The sequence below is a fragment of the Rhinoraja longicauda genome, chromosome 30, assembly GCF_053455715.1.
Source record: "Rhinoraja longicauda isolate Sanriku21f chromosome 30, sRhiLon1.1, whole genome shotgun sequence".
Classification (NCBI taxonomy): Eukaryota; Metazoa; Chordata; class Chondrichthyes; order Rajiformes; family Arhynchobatidae; genus Rhinoraja; species Rhinoraja longicauda.
Genome location: NC_135982.1, coordinates 26,448,253 through 26,463,859, shown reverse-complemented (window position 1 = coordinate 26,463,859; position 15,607 = coordinate 26,448,253). Strand labels below are relative to the sequence as shown.

At 42.7% G+C, this 15,607-nt stretch overlaps 1 protein-coding gene across 1 annotated transcript; it reads right to left on the bottom strand.

The window, feature by feature from the left end:
- Positions 1 to 891: 891 nt before the first annotated feature.
- On the bottom strand, positions 892 to 15,397 carry ddost (dolichyl-diphosphooligosaccharide--protein glycosyltransferase subunit (non-catalytic)). The gene is made up of 11 exons (XM_078425257.1): positions 15,186 to 15,397; positions 13,723 to 13,833; positions 13,270 to 13,356; positions 11,458 to 11,561; positions 10,060 to 10,154; positions 9,268 to 9,361; positions 6,637 to 6,785; positions 5,837 to 5,984; positions 4,169 to 4,289; positions 2,891 to 2,997; positions 892 to 1,695 (listed from the first exon to the last, which is right to left on the bottom strand). The coding sequence occupies exons 1-11, from the start codon at positions 15,370 to 15,372 to the stop codon at positions 1,546 to 1,548; spliced, it is 1,353 nt and encodes a 450-aa protein (XP_078281383.1). The 5' UTR covers positions 15,373 to 15,397; the 3' UTR covers positions 892 to 1,545.
- Between the last annotated feature and the right edge of the window lie 210 nt (positions 15,398 to 15,607).

The following is a 15,607-nucleotide window of genomic DNA, read 5'->3' as shown; positions in this document are numbered from 1 at the left end:
CTGTGCAGAAAACACTCTATTACCCAAACATATTTAGTAGTGACTAGACCAAGTGGACCCGTTGAGCCCAAACATCTCCTGCATTGGTGCAGCATCCTCCCCTCCCCCCCCCAACTCCCGCAGAGATAGATTTAAACTTTAAAATGTGAATAACTTTTAAAATATAACACCAATTTCAATGAAACTTCTACCATTAGCACCAATGGGACGACAGAGTAAAGTGGGCCCAGAATTGTCGCGCTATCGTGCACCGTTTTGGCTGTTCAGGAACAAACAAACAAGAGTTTTAGTATATAGATTGTGGTGGACTCATCTTGTTGAACACCAAAGTACCAATAGACAATAGGTGCAGGAGTAGGCCATTCGGCCCTTCGAGCCAGCACCATGGCTGATCATTCTCAATCAGTACCCCGTTCCTGCTTTCTCCCCATACCCCCTGACTCCGCTATCCTTAAGAGCTCTATCTAGCTCTCCCTGCCACTGTATGTTTCTTTTTTTTCCTAATCAGATGTACAGCATTTTGGTCAACGTGGGTTGTTTTTAAATGTGCTATACAAATAAAATTGACTTGACTTGACTCTTGAATGTATTCAGAGAATTGGCCTCCACTGCCCTCTGAGGCAGAGAATTCCACAGATTCACAACTCTCTGACTAAAAAAGTTTTTCCTCATCTCTGTTCTAAATGGCCTACCCCTTATTCTTAAACTGGCCCCTGGTTCTGGACTCCCCCAACATTGGGAACATGTTTCCTGCCTCTAACATGTCCAACCCCTTAATAATCTTATACGTTTCGATAAGATCCCATCTCACATTCGCAAGTAAAACTAAACTTACACACAAATCTGATCACACTATGTATGGAAAGATAAGAAGAATCAGAAACAACAATAAATGGAATGTTAAATTTTATTTCCAATGGTAAGAAACAAATTGACAAGTTTAGGTGCAAAATCAATGTAGGTGCAAAAATTAGAAGTGTTGGGGAGCATTTAAAAAAAAAGTAATTTGATAGATCTGAAAATAATTTTCCACTAATTTCTCTCAACATCATTTACTAAATAGTATGATCCCTTCAAAGAGAACCCAAGTGGTTATATTAATTCAGATACTTGATTGAAACTGGAGTTCGCCTGATATCAATTTCCAGCATGTATTGTTCTGTGTTTCTGGAGCTTTTGCTGAAGAAACAACAGGAATTCTTTACATTTCCCCTGTTATTTTACTAAGGATTTAATTCTCTTTTTCCAAAATGGGAAATAACACCAACATTTCAGGCAATTAAAAAATATATATATAACAGTTATTTTATTCTACAGTGCAATGAAAATCAACACTAAAATTGATGCACCCACTTTCTGCAACCTGCAGTTCACGGCTAGCCTCTGATCAACGGAGGGATCTCAATAAGTGGGATTTGTAGTTTAGTTGCACCTGAGATGGCAGCAGCTCCGGAAAAGTGTGAATTTGTAACCGTCTTTCCCCGTTATTAACCAACTTAAATTCTCAGCATTGGAGACACCAAAATGGACATCCTCGCCCATCCCTCACTCGGACTTCTCTTTCTCTTTCATGTGCAAGAAGACCACCGAGAACAAGAAAAGGCCAATCATCATGGAGAAGGAGCTGGCGTAGTAAGGGTAGGCAGACGGGATGAAACGTTCATACTGAGTGTGTTGAAGAGGACGCACAGATACCTAGAACAAAGAGAAACAGCTTTGGTGAGATTCAGCAACACAGCTGCCATTTCTCTGCGAGTCACATGGTGGTCCTGTGACTACTAGGAAGACTTTAAAATTTAAAAAATCTATAGAGTCTTTGCTCTGACGCAGAAACATCTTCTTATGCCCTTTCTTTGTGACGCAATCAGTAGAAGCTGCTCCTGTAGCACACGTGATAGCAAAAACATTTGAGAGAACAGGATGAAGTAAAATATCCTGAGTGTGTAGGAAAGAACTGCAGATGCTGGTTTAAAAATCGAAGGTGGACACAAAACACTGGAGTAACTCAGTGGGACAGGCAGCATCTGTGGAGAGAAGGAATGAGTGACGTTTCGGGTCGAGACCCTTCTTATTGAAGAATAAAATATCCTGAGGACCTTCTGAGCATATGTAAATGTGACAGTAATGATATTTCATATTTCATATTTTATTTATTATTTTTTATTTTCATATTTCAGATATAGCGCGGAAACAGGCCTTTTTGGCCCACCAAGTCCGCGCCGCCCAGCGATCCCCGCACATTAACACTATCCTACACACACTAGGGACAATTTTTACATTTACCCAGCCAATTAACCTACAAACCTGTACATCTTTGGAAGGCGATAACAGTACAAATAACAAGAAGCTTCTTTAAATGCATGTCTTAAAGTAGGAGAGCAAGTACGAATGGGAGAGTTTTAGGGAGGAGATATGAGAACTGAAGGCAGCTTATGGCATGGCCAAGAGAAGAGGCTAGATGCATTTGGAGATCAGAATTGGAGGAGCATAGAAATTTAGGGGTACAAGGCAGCAGAGTACAAGGGCTTTGGGTGAACAACACTTGGTGTAAACCCATTGAACCCAAGGCTGAGAAAGATTATTGGAATCAATTTAACCTCGAGGCGAGGGTCAAATTACAGTGGTACGATAAGTTCACCGGTTTCTAAATTTGTAACATTGCTCAACTTCTCTGCTGCTGAAGCCGTCATCAACATGACATGAACAGATTAGGTTTATGGTGGACACCACCAAGAAATGAAGCAAAATATGGCTTTCAATTTCCAGGAAAAGGCCGAATAGCGCTTGCTAATATCAGAAATTAAATGAATGCTGGTTCTTGCTTTTATTATATGAAGTAACGTTACATTTTGTGCGATATTTTTGCACAAGTTCACAGTTTGAAACATACCTGAGTGGAGGAGTACAGTTGGGTGAATCCAAGCCTGTTATAATCCACTTTAAACTGGAACACACCATAAACATCAGGCAGTTTGAACTGTACAGTGTATTTACCACCTGTAAAAACAAGTTAAAGATTTCAAAGCTGCCTGGGAACACCCTGAATCTATTATTGTGCAATTAATTCCCAAACTGTGGACAGACAGTGTGGGAAGAAAATCCAAGAGGTATAAAGAACATGGCAGCTTCTGAGAGGCAGCAAGGCATTATATTGCCCTTGTATTATCCCATCATTTGTGAAAGAGGTGATTTAATTATAACTCTTCACGGTAGTTCAATAAGGAATGTTCTTGACATTGAGGAAAGTTTTATTTGCTCTGATGCTGTTACAAATAACTGAAATGGAAGGTATTTAGTCACAAAGTGCTGGAGTAACTCAGCAGGTCAGGCAGCATCTCAGGAGAGAAGGAATGGGTGACGTTTCGGGTCGAGAGAAGGGTCTCGACCCGAAACGTCACCCATTCCTTCTCTCCTGAGATGCTGCCTGACCTGCTGAGTTACTCCAGCATTTTGTGAATAAATACCTTCGATTTGTACCAGCATCTGCAGATATTTTCTTACAATAACTGAAATGGAACGAGTTCCATTTTCCAGCACTAGTATTTCTCATCTTGAGCGTAAAACTAAAAGAACTATACTTCCCATTCACATTTTCACTGGCATAATTTGAATAAACCCCAGGTTACAGAACTTTTAATCTGCGATGTCTCCAGATTAGTGTTTGCCTTAACTATTGTCACCACCCTCTTGAAGGTTGCCCACGACATCCATTTCCATTCCCAGATCCAAATACAAAAGTGCTATGGTTGGCCTGGAATTAATTTTCCTTGGGATTATCGGGGGGGGGGGGGGGGGGGGGGGAAGGGATTTACTCCAGGCTCAGAACACTGATGGCAAAGGTGTCAGCCTAATTTTTTTTAATTGAGGCTGTGTAATCTATGAACCTGGAAACTTATTTATCATTTTACAATCACAACTCAATTCGCATCTCTCTCTCTCTCTCAGCCAAGTACAATCCTCCCACTTGCATCATTCCGCCTTCCCAAATCTTTTGAATGCCCAGTTCTTGCCTTTCAGAGGCAGCAGTGACAAAATTCTGGTAGAACAATTCAAATTAGGTATCGAATGCATAAATAAAAGACAAAGTCAATTTACCCAATATCACCCTGTGGCTCTCTTAGATCAAATATTTACTTTGCATTACTACACCTGGACAAATTCTACTCACCATTTTTCCTTAGGTAGGTTCTAACAAAAGGATCAATACGAACAAACTCCAGTTGAATGTCATCCCCATCAAACGGGATCCATTTTCCTTCTGAGAGTTTCTCGATAACAATGCTGTATTCCTATACCAAGAGAGAACACGACTGTCATCACAAATCAACCGCATATTTCTTGGAACATTATTGCAGGGTCGAGAAAGTTGTGACCAAACCTGTTTTAAAAAAACAACTTAGAATGTGGCACAGTGGTGCAGCTGATAAGAGCTGCTGCCTCTCAGCTCCGGAGAACTGGGTTCAATCCTGACCTCCGGTGCTGTCTGTGCAGAGTTTACACTTTCTCCCTGTGGCCACCTGGGTTTCCTCTGGGTGTTCTGGTTTCCCCCCACATCCCATAGGATGCAGGTTTGTAGGTTAATTGACCTATTTTTTTTTTTAAATGCCCCTAGTGTGTAGGAGTGGATGCAAAATTAGGATAACATAGGACTAGAGTGAATGGGTAATCGATGGTCGGCATGGACCTGGTAGTCTGAAGGGCCCGTTTCCATGCTCGATCTCTAAACTACTATGTATTTGAATAATTGAAGAATTTGGTACCCAGATAGGAACTGTAGCAATTCCCCTTATGTTCAGCATCTAGTAATTCCCCTTAAATTCCATTGTTTAGTACTGCATCTGAATTGAATTGAATATTTTATGAGCCAAGTATGTACACATACAAGGAAATTGCCTTGTTGCTTTGCTCACAAGTAACATGACATACAGTAAACAATTAAGAATAAAACATTATAATTTACAGTACAACACGCCAGTAATTTAAGCCACTTTAATCGGTTGAAAAATCTAAATTATTGGGTAAATTAGATTCTGAATTATTGGGTAAATTTGATTCTGAACTACATTTGATTGGAGATAGAGTTTACCCTATCTTATTAATGATACGGGACCCGGAGCCAAATCAGTTTAAACACAATTACAGTATTAAAAAGCTGGAGTACATCCGTAATTATGCAACTAATCTTTCAATCTGTGACAATAGTAAAGGATGGGCTACATTAATTAAACAAACAGGAATAGCCTCATCCCTTTCACATCAAGACCCGTTTAATAGAGAACTTTCTGCCAAAATGCAATATTGTCTTTGCCAATTCAATCAAGGGAATTAGAATTTTCTTGTGGTATTCTTGCAATGTTGAATCCACTATGTGCTACACTTGTACCTATAAATTCATATCACGCATTTACAGGTATTCCTCAGCTTACGATGGGGTTCCGTTCCGGGAAACCCATTGGAAACCGAAAGTATCGCAAGTGCAAGTGCATTGAAAACGCGCAATCACGTGGCCGGAAGCGAGTTGCGGCTCACTACGGGTCGCTTCCGTTTGCACCATCGCAAAGTCGAACTATCGCAAGTCGAACCATCGTAACCTGGGGAGTACCTGTAATTTGTAACTTCCAATTGAGCTACTGAAAAATAATTCTGATAATTTTCTGACGTACAGGTATGTAGGTTAATTGGCTGGGTAAATGTAAAAATTGTCCCTAGTGGGTGTAGGATAGTGTTAATGTACGGGGATCACTGGGCGGCACGGACTTGGTGGGCCGAAAAAGGCCTGTTTCCGGCTGTATATATATGATATGATATGATTAATGTGGATTTCATTGATACTTACCACCAGATCAGTTATGGTATAAGCATTTGGTGGACTGGTTTCACCAATCGGGTGGTGAGACACCTTTCCAACACGGAGAACGCCTTCTTCTTTGAATACCCAGCGTGACAGTGCTATTGCCAATTCAAAGTTCCCATTTTTTGAAAATCTGAATTCAAGGAAAGGTTGCTAAAATGACGTCAAAAATCATTGTACAAGCCTACACACTTATCACGCTCCAAAAAATAACCCATAAAATTTTAGGAAGAGATTTACATTTATAGAACTTTTGTTGCCATTAACTCAATGGCCCAAACTTCATTGCCTGGAAAGTCAGAGGTAGATCCACCGAGGGCTGGTCAATATTATAAACATGAAACTTTGCATGGCCAATTCAATCTCGTAAGTTCATACGTCATAGGAGCAGAACTAGGCCATTCGGCCCACTGTGGCAATGAATTCCACAGATTCACCACCCTGACTAAAGAAATTCCTCCTCACCTACTTTCTAAAGGTACGACTTTTATTCTAAGGCCTCTGGTCCTAGACTCTCCCACGAGTGGAAACATCCTCTCCACATCCACTCTATCAGGGCCTTTACTATTCGGTAAGTTTCAACGAGGTCCCCCCCCCCCCCCCCCTCCCCACCTCATCCTTCTAAACTCCAGCCAGTACAGGCACAGCATCATCAAACGCTCATTATACATTGCTATTCAGTCTCAGGTCCGACGCTTCAAACATTTCTCAAGTGGAACTTGAATGAGAGAGTAAGAAGAAAGAATTTCACACGCTTGCAAAACTAGTTTGTCATCTGGTCTTACCGCTTAGCTCCCGCGACTGCTTTTTGCACGGGGGAGTTAAAGAAGGCATCGCTGAAGAAATCGATAGATCCACTGAAGACAGCACGTGCGTTGTTCCGTGCTTGGAGTCCAGCAATCAGCAAGGTATTCTTCCCCACCGCATGAGGATACTAGTAAAGTTTGGAAAGTCCAGATTACCATTATTAGGCATTCCCTATTCTATATACAGTGGCAATTTGCATTTTATACACAAACTTTACATACATTCAGTATGGGTTCTAGAGTCAAACAGCATGTAAACAGGCCCTTCGGCACAACTTCCGCATACCGACCAAAATGTCTCATCTACACTTGTCCCACCCTCCTTCTAAACCTGTCCTAACTATGTACCGATCTGAATGTTTCTTAAACATTGCAAAAGTACTTGACCTCCTCCGGCAGCTCGTTCCATTCACCCACCACCCTGTGTGTGGAAAAGGTCATCGCACAGATTTCTATTAAATCTTTCCCCACTCACCTGAAACCGACATCTCTGGTCCTTGGTTCACCTACTCTTGGCAAGAGACTCTGTGCACCTACCCAATCTATTTCTCTTATGATTTTGTACACCTCTATAAGATCAACCCTCAACTTCATGCGCTCCAATTAATGTGCACTATTACTCAGGATGTGATGAACTTCAACATGCTAACATTTTCTTAAATAAAAAAAAAACAACCAGAGATTAATTGCACTATGCACACACAAAGTTCCCAGTGAATGCTTTGAAGAAAGGTAGAATAGAATGCCCAATGCCAAGAACATAGAGTAAGCATCCACATTACAAATACATCACAAACAAAAAAGTGGAAGCTGGAGAAAGCCAATGGCCTCTGGAATCCTCTCTGGCTTTCAAATAAGATCATAGCTAATGCAATTGTCATCTCAACTCCACATTCCCGTACATCTGGGGTACCCTTCCAGCCCCTTGCTTATTTAAATTCTACACATCTTAGCTGTAAAATGATCCAAGACTCTTCCACTCCCCTTTGAGGAAGAGTTCCAAAAGCAGACAAATCTCAGTGATGAAAAGAATTAGCTTCATCTCTGGCTTCAATGGGCAACTGTTTTCTGTAAAACGCCACGACTGCTAGTTCTGGAGTCCCCACGGGAGGGAAACATCCACTCTACACTTTACACGGTCAAGATGCCTCACAATCTTGCACGTTTCAGAAAGCATCAATTCCACTCATGAAACTCTAAAGGGATTGAGCCTTAAAATAACCCACGATTGAAGCACATGAGCATAGACATAGGAGGAAGCCATTCGGCCCTTCGCGCAAGCACCGCCATTCAATGTGATCATGGCTGATCATTCTCAATCAGTACCCTGTTCCTGCCTTCTCCCCATACCCCCTGACTCCGCTATCCTTAAGAGCTCTATCTAGCTCTCCCTTGAATGCATTCAGAGAATTGGCCTCCACTGCCTTCCGAGGCAGAGAATTCCACAGATTTACAACTCTCTGACTGAAAAAGTTTTTCCTCATCTCAGTTCTAAATGGCCAACCCCTTATTCTTAAACTGTGGCCCCTTGTTCTGGACTCCCCCAACATTGGGAACGTGTTTCCTGCCTCTAACGTGTCCAACCCCTTAATAATCTTATACGTTTTGATAAGATCTCCTCTCAGATACCTAGATATAATTGCAGCTTAATGTCTTCAACACACCACACAAGTTACGGGGGGGAACTGCTGCTCTCCGACTTGAATTGTCAGTAAAGCTAATAGGACTTGATGTTTCAATCCCTGTGGTAAGTCAGCACTCTTGATGTTGGCAGTGGGATTGGAGTGGTCAAAGGGAGGGTAGGTGCGCCATCGAGATCATCAGGTGGGCACCCTCCTTCTTTGACGTTTCACTGATAAGCCCACAACATCTCCAGAGGGCTCACTGGTGATATCTGACCACTGGTACACCCACCTCACACTTGGATTGTCAAAGCTAATATTGCACAATGCTAGAAAATGACATTCGATCATGAATCTCAACATGGGTCGAGTTAATCTTTCTCAGACAAGCAGCAAAACAATTCACCCAAGGCCTCAAGTAGAGACGGTAAAGAATACAACCACCTTTCCTGATGTCAATATTGATTTCTCTAACTGCAAGTAACCCCAGCACTCCCTCTCTCTCCATCCCTTCCCCAACCAAGTTGCACCAGCTTCTCTTTCTCACCTAACAAACAGCTAACAATGGCCTGTTTCCTGTGTCATCATTACTTTCTCGCATGGTTCTAGATCTCTCTACATCGTCGTCCATATCTCTCGTTTCCCTTTCCCAGGTCAGCTCGCTTGTTGGTAGACACAAAATGCTGGAGCAACTCAGCGGGTCAGGCAGCATCTCGGGATAGAAGGACCCTCTCCAGAGATGCTACCAGACCCGCTGAGTTACTCCAGCATTTTGTGTCTACGTTCGATTTAAACCAGCTTCTGCAGGGTTTTTTTCCTAAGCTTGCTTGTTGTTCCTTGATAAAACACATTCAAGCCTACTCTTTCAACTCATAAACATACTTGAATGTGGAACCAAGATACTTATAGAACTGTCCCCAAGAATATCAGGGCTTTAAGAAAAGAAAGAGGATTTTTCCTCAGCTAGAAGATTGTACACCAGAGTTACCTGTGTCACTGGTTTGTCTGGAAAGAAGGAATAAGAGCTGGAGGATCCGGTCAGAATATCCAAGATCAGAGGATTATCAGGATCTGCCAACATACTGAAAGGGGGAAAAAAAAACAAAGTTAAGCATCTAGGGTTCAAATATAATCAAATCATTCCATTCTCATCCAGCGGCATCTCTCAACTTTACTTAAACATTAAGCTATTCAACAGATTCCCACCATCGAAGGGATCTATCTGAGTCGCTGCCTCAAAAAAGCAGCCAATATCATCAAAGACCCACACCACCCTGGCCACACTCTCGTCTCTCTACGATTGGGAAGACTCAGAAGCCCGAAAACCATGACCTCCAGGTTCAAGAAGAGTTTCTGCCCAACTATCACAACGTTCCCAACGTTTCTGCCCAACGTTCACTATCTGAACTTCACACAACACTTACTTCAGCAATTATAATCTTCCCTGGGGTGTGTCTTCAGTTGTACTACGGGCTTCAGTTTTTGCACTAATAAGGTTACTGAGTTCCATAGTTATTAATTTGTTATGTTTTTTCATTGTTAGATATGGCCAATGTTATTGCATTTACAAGCCTGGTAAGCTGCTGCAAATAAGAATTTCATTGTTCAGATGTCGGTACCTGTGACAATTAAACACTCTTCACTCTTGACTCTTAAGCTTGGGGATTGCAAGTCATAAATGTGAAGTATTTTATGGTCGGGTTTGTAGCTAATTATTGTAACATTTCTGCAGCTATGCTCTATAGGAACGAGTACACCAATTGAGTAACAAAGTACTTACCCAACGCCTTGGAATAAAAGAGGATTTGTTGGATGCTTCCCCACAATAGTGGGAGCTTTCAGCAGTTGTTCATTGTCGGCAATGATCAGGGTGTGCTTTAGAAAAAACAAGGATTTCATCAACTCAATCTCCTTCAACGTTCTATGCGTTGTCAGTCACTTTTGTGATAAATCTCTTGGTTTACTTTACAATGTTTAATAAATTGAAATTTGTTAGCATTAATTAAACAAGCTTGAAAGGGTTCAGAAAAGATTTATGAGGATGTTGCCAGGACTAGAGGGTGAGAGCTATAGGGAGATTAAGTAGGCTGGGTCTCTATTCCCTGGAGCGTAGGAGGATTCAAGATAGCTTTATTTGTCATCCAATATTGGACGAAATTCAGTCACCCACAGTCCAACAATAAAAGCATTAAATAGGCATTAAAATTACACAACCCCAAAAACACACAATAAAAGAAACATCCATCAAAGAAACATCCATCACAGTGAGTCTCCTCCAGTCCTCTCCTCACTGTGATGGAAGGCCACAATGTCTTTCCCTTCTCCTGCTGTCCTCTCCCGCAGTCAGGTTGTTGTGGTTGGATCTTATAGAGGTGTACAAAATCATGAGAGGAATAGATCGGATAGATGCACAGAGTCTTTTACCCAGAGTAGGGGAATCGAAGACCAGAGGACATAGGTTCAAGGTGAAGGGAAATAGATTAATAGGAATCCGAGGGGCAACATTTTGATTTTGTTTTGTTTTTTTGATTTTGAGATACGGCGCGGAAACAGGCCCTTCGGCCCACCGAGTCAGCGCCACCCAGCGATCCCCACACATTAACACTATCCTACACACACTAGGGACAATTTTTACATTTACCCAGTCAATTAACCTACATACCTGTACGTCTTTGGAGTAACAAAGTACTTACCCAACTTATCCATATTTTCACACAGAGGGTGGTGGGTGTATGGAACAGGCTGCCAGAGGCTGGGACTATCCCATCGTTTAAGAAAGTTAGACGGGTACATGGATAGGACAGGTTTGGAGGGTTATGGACCAAGCGCAGGCAAGTGGGACAAGGATAGCTGGGACATTGTTGGCCGGTGTGGGCAAGTTGGGCCGAAGGGCCCATTTCCACACTGTATCGATCTACGACTCTATATCTAATATTCTTACTAATAGAATTTTAGTTTGTCTTAAATACCAGTTGTAGCCTAGCATGTTTGAGCTATATAATAATCCAGCACATCAATCCCTCATCCTCCTGACATATAAAATTCACAATAGACTAAAAACGTCCAAGATTTTTCGCAACAAATGGGAGCGCTATCATTATGAAGCAGACTTCTCACATATTTTTAAGTACGTTACCCCGAGACACTGTTCTGCTGTTTGTCTCCAAGTGATTCTTACCTGACCAGGATCAGAAATATCGTAGTTGTGATGGTCAATAACCAAGGTCTTTTCCTCGTCAAATTCAATCCCACACTCGCTACCCAGCTCTCGTAAAGGATCCCCTAAAAATAAATAAGCAAAGTTAAACACATTATCAGGGTTGCTGGCCAAGGTTCTCTGTCCACAAATGTATCTTGAGCCTCCATGTATATCCAACGTGAGGTTTTTTTCTTCAGATTTCCCAATTTGCAAAATTTTACTTCTGCAAATTTACACCAGTTAATGTTGAAAAATCATAACTTCTGTCCGCCAAGTCCAAGCCAACCACGGTCACACCAGTTCTATATTATCCCGCTTTCTTATCCACTCCCTACACACAAGGGGTATTTTACAAATGCCAATTGACTTACAAACTTGCATGTCTCTGAGATGCGGGAGGAAACCGGACCACCCAAAGGAAAGCCATGTGATCACAGGGTAGGGTTGCCAACTTCCTCACTCCCAAATAAGGGACACAGGGTGACATCACCGCACCATGCCTCACGTGACCTTGCCGAGCCTGTGGCCACGTGCTCCCGCTCCACCAATGACGGGGTGCTACGCAACCTCCATTAGGCGGTGCCCTGGCCTCTGGGCCTACGCTGTCCGGGACCACAGCAGCCCCCGGGCTAGTGTCCGGGCCTAATACCAGACAAGGGCGGTCCCGTACAGGACAAACCAATTTAGCCCAACATACGGGATGTCCCGGCCAATACGGGACAGTTGGCAACCCTATCACAGGGAGAACATGCAAACCCTACACAGACATCATCCGAGATTCGGATTGAACCCAGGCTTCTGGCGCTGTGAGGCAGCAGCTCTACCAGCTGTGCCAATATTGGAACATTTGATGCATGGTCCCAGAAATGGATTACAATTCATTCATTATAATTGTTCCACTTTTTTGAACCTCCACTCCTGTATCTGTACACTGTGGACGGCTTAATTGTAATCATGTTTAGTCTTTCCGCTGACTGGAAAGCATGCAACAAAAAAGCTTTTTGCTGTACCTTGGCAAACGTGATAATAATAAACGAAACAAACTAAATGTGCAGATATCCCCGTGACATCAATGCAAAGCATTGTTGGCAATATTTTCCTTAGTAATTGATTTAAAATGGAGGCCACTTTGCCTCCCCCACAGATGTAAAGATTCCTTTGCGCCTTGTCCAGACCTGTGGAGGTTGAACAGTTGAGGCTGTAACCTATATTGTGAATGGATGAACAGGTGACTTACCACCACTGGTGGGGCCTCATAATATACAAATTGACTGGCACATTCCACATATCAAAGCAGTGCATAAATTTCAGAAGACGTCTAGTAATGACTTTGGGACATCCTCAAGCAGTGATGAACAAACGGAGGCTTGTTTAAAAAAACAAGATTACTCAGTAAGCAGATAACATTTCCAATGTCATTATATTTCAAGAGAGGAATAGATCGGGTAGACGCACAGATTCTCTTGCCAGAGTAGGGGAATCAAGAACCAGAGGACATAGGTTTAAGGTGAGGGGGGAAAGATTTAATAGGAATCTGAGGGGTAACATTTTCACACAAAGGGTGATGGGTGTATGGAGCGAGCTGCCAGGGGAGGTAGTTGCGGCAGGTATTATCACGATCTTTGAGAAACATTTAGACAGGTACGTGGATAGCATAGGTTTAAAAGGATATGGGCCAAATGAAAGCAGGTGGGACTAGTGTAGATGAGGCATGTTGGCCGGTGGCGGCAAGTTGGGCCGAAGGGCCTGATTCCACGCTGTAAGACTCTATGACAATTGTGTATTACTCACCAATGTCAGAGCTTGCAGCGACCAGTACATTTCCACCTCCATCAATGAATGTTGCAATGGTGTCAACATTAATGTTGCCTCCAAAATCTGAAAACAAAAGCAAACTTTTATTCATCGCAACTATGACTCCTTTCTATCTCTTCAGCGCCACCAACCGAAACATTGTTCCAAAGTCCATCTGTTCTGGTGGATTATCATCTCAATCGCCTTTAGTGGTTTATGGTGCACATTCTATGATCCTTTTTCAAGCCAAAAACCATTGAAAGGCTTTTTAAGAAAGGCAGCAATTTCCTAAAACTAATATTAAATTTAAGTAAACACACTGATTGTTTACATTGCCTCATTTCAAATAGGCAATCGAGTTAAATATAGTCAAAAGAATTAAAATGATTTCAAAGGCAAATTGACATTTCTAAATAAAAAACATATACAGTAAAAGCCGGACATTTTTACCTTCCACAGATGGTGAAAATATAATGAGGTGATCATACAGGAATTCTCCATGTTTAATCAGAGACAAACCAGGATCATCTGAAATCTTGAAAGTCAAATTGAACCCAAGATCTAATTAGAGATTTCAAGAAAAAGCAACAGGTCAGTATGTTTCAACAATTGATGGGAATATTCAGAAAAATACCAGGATAACGATATTTACAGAATGAATCATCCCACACTGAAGGTACAGTTGCAGAAAATATTTCCTTTTGAAACACAAATTTTTAAATTATCATCATTATGACTTCTCTGCACTCTTTCAACTATCACAAGCAATATTGATTCAAATATCCTGCAAAACTCTCTCAACCTTGTTTCCTAGATTCCAGAGGCCTGGTTCCATCGCTCATGTTTGCTGATGTGGCTGTTGAGAAGAACATTGATCCTAAAGGGTCTTCGAGACAGAAGTGGAACTGAATCAGATGGCATCTTTAAAAAGGAAAATGCCCCGACAATCCTGGATATTTCTAATGATCTTTGAAATGGTTTCACCCGGGGAACCCCAAAGAACATATCCCTCCCCTTATTGCCCCGTTATATTAGTTTTTTCCCCCACCAGGACACTGCCTGCCTGTGAAGAAAAAGTGATGAAGTGCAGAGCCATGACGATGCAGCATAGATGGGATGCATGGACCTTCAAGTCAGTTCCCTTGGACTTGTTTGTCTAATTTATTTTGGCCAACTCAAACACTTCTCTTCCTACCTTCACCTTCCCATGATGAGTCTCCCAAGAGGAGAGTTTCCCACAAAGCCCATCAATGTCTCTATTTCCCCACATAAAGGGTGGTAAGTCTATGGAGCAAGCTGCTGGAGGAGATAGACGAGGCAGGTACTACATGGGTCGGATAGGTTTAGAGGGATATGGGCCAAACACGAGCAGGTGGTCCTGGTCTAAATGGGGCATGTTCGTCAGCATGGGCAAGTTGGGCCTGTTTTCACACTGTATGGCTCTAAGACCACACAACACTAATCTCAACTATGAACTATCTTTGGCTGTACTAAGGATTTGGGGTTTTAGTTTGTAGCACGATTGTGGCTATTAGTTCAGTTTCAGTTGATTGCCACGTGTACCGAGGCACAGTCAAAAGTTTTCGTTGCATGCTAACCACTCGATATTAAGTTATTAGAGTAACTCTGGGGGACAGGCGGCATCTCTGGAGAGAAGGGTGACGTTTCGAGTCAAGACCTTCTTCAGGCTTCATCGTCACCCATTCCTTCTCTCCATGGATGATGCCTGTCCCGCTGAGCTACTCCTGCATTTTGTGTCTACCTTCGGTGTAAACCAGCACCTGCAGTTCTTCCGACACGATGTTAATTTATTTGTCATGCACTATTTGCATATTGCGTTTGCAGGTCTGTTAGGCTGCTGGAGGTGAGAATTCAATGGTTGCAGTGACAGAAACATCCTGACCCTGACCTACCCGCCAGGCTCATGAAGTACATGGAGTGCGTCTCCTTCATATTGGTGTTCTCCAAAAGCACCAGCATCCGCCCGGCCCCGTCCGCCGCCGACCCCAGGGAGACGAACAAGAGAAGCAGGGGCGCTGAGGCCCAACTCGCTGCCATCCCCATCCCCACCATGGAGCTCCGGCCCCGACCCTCCGCCATCTCCAGCACCGCCGCCACCAAGACCGGATCCGGAAACCCACCGCTCCCCCGTCCTCCGTCCCCACCCACGCCTTCTCCCCGGGCACCAATACACGGAACGTTCACCTCATCCGCGTTATTGTCGTCCCTCGTCATTATTGATCGCTAAACTCCGGCACTGGGTAGAGGGGGAAAAAAAGCATCGTCGCTTCTCAAATCTAACCAATCAGCAGAGGCCAACTTGTCACTAAAGCCC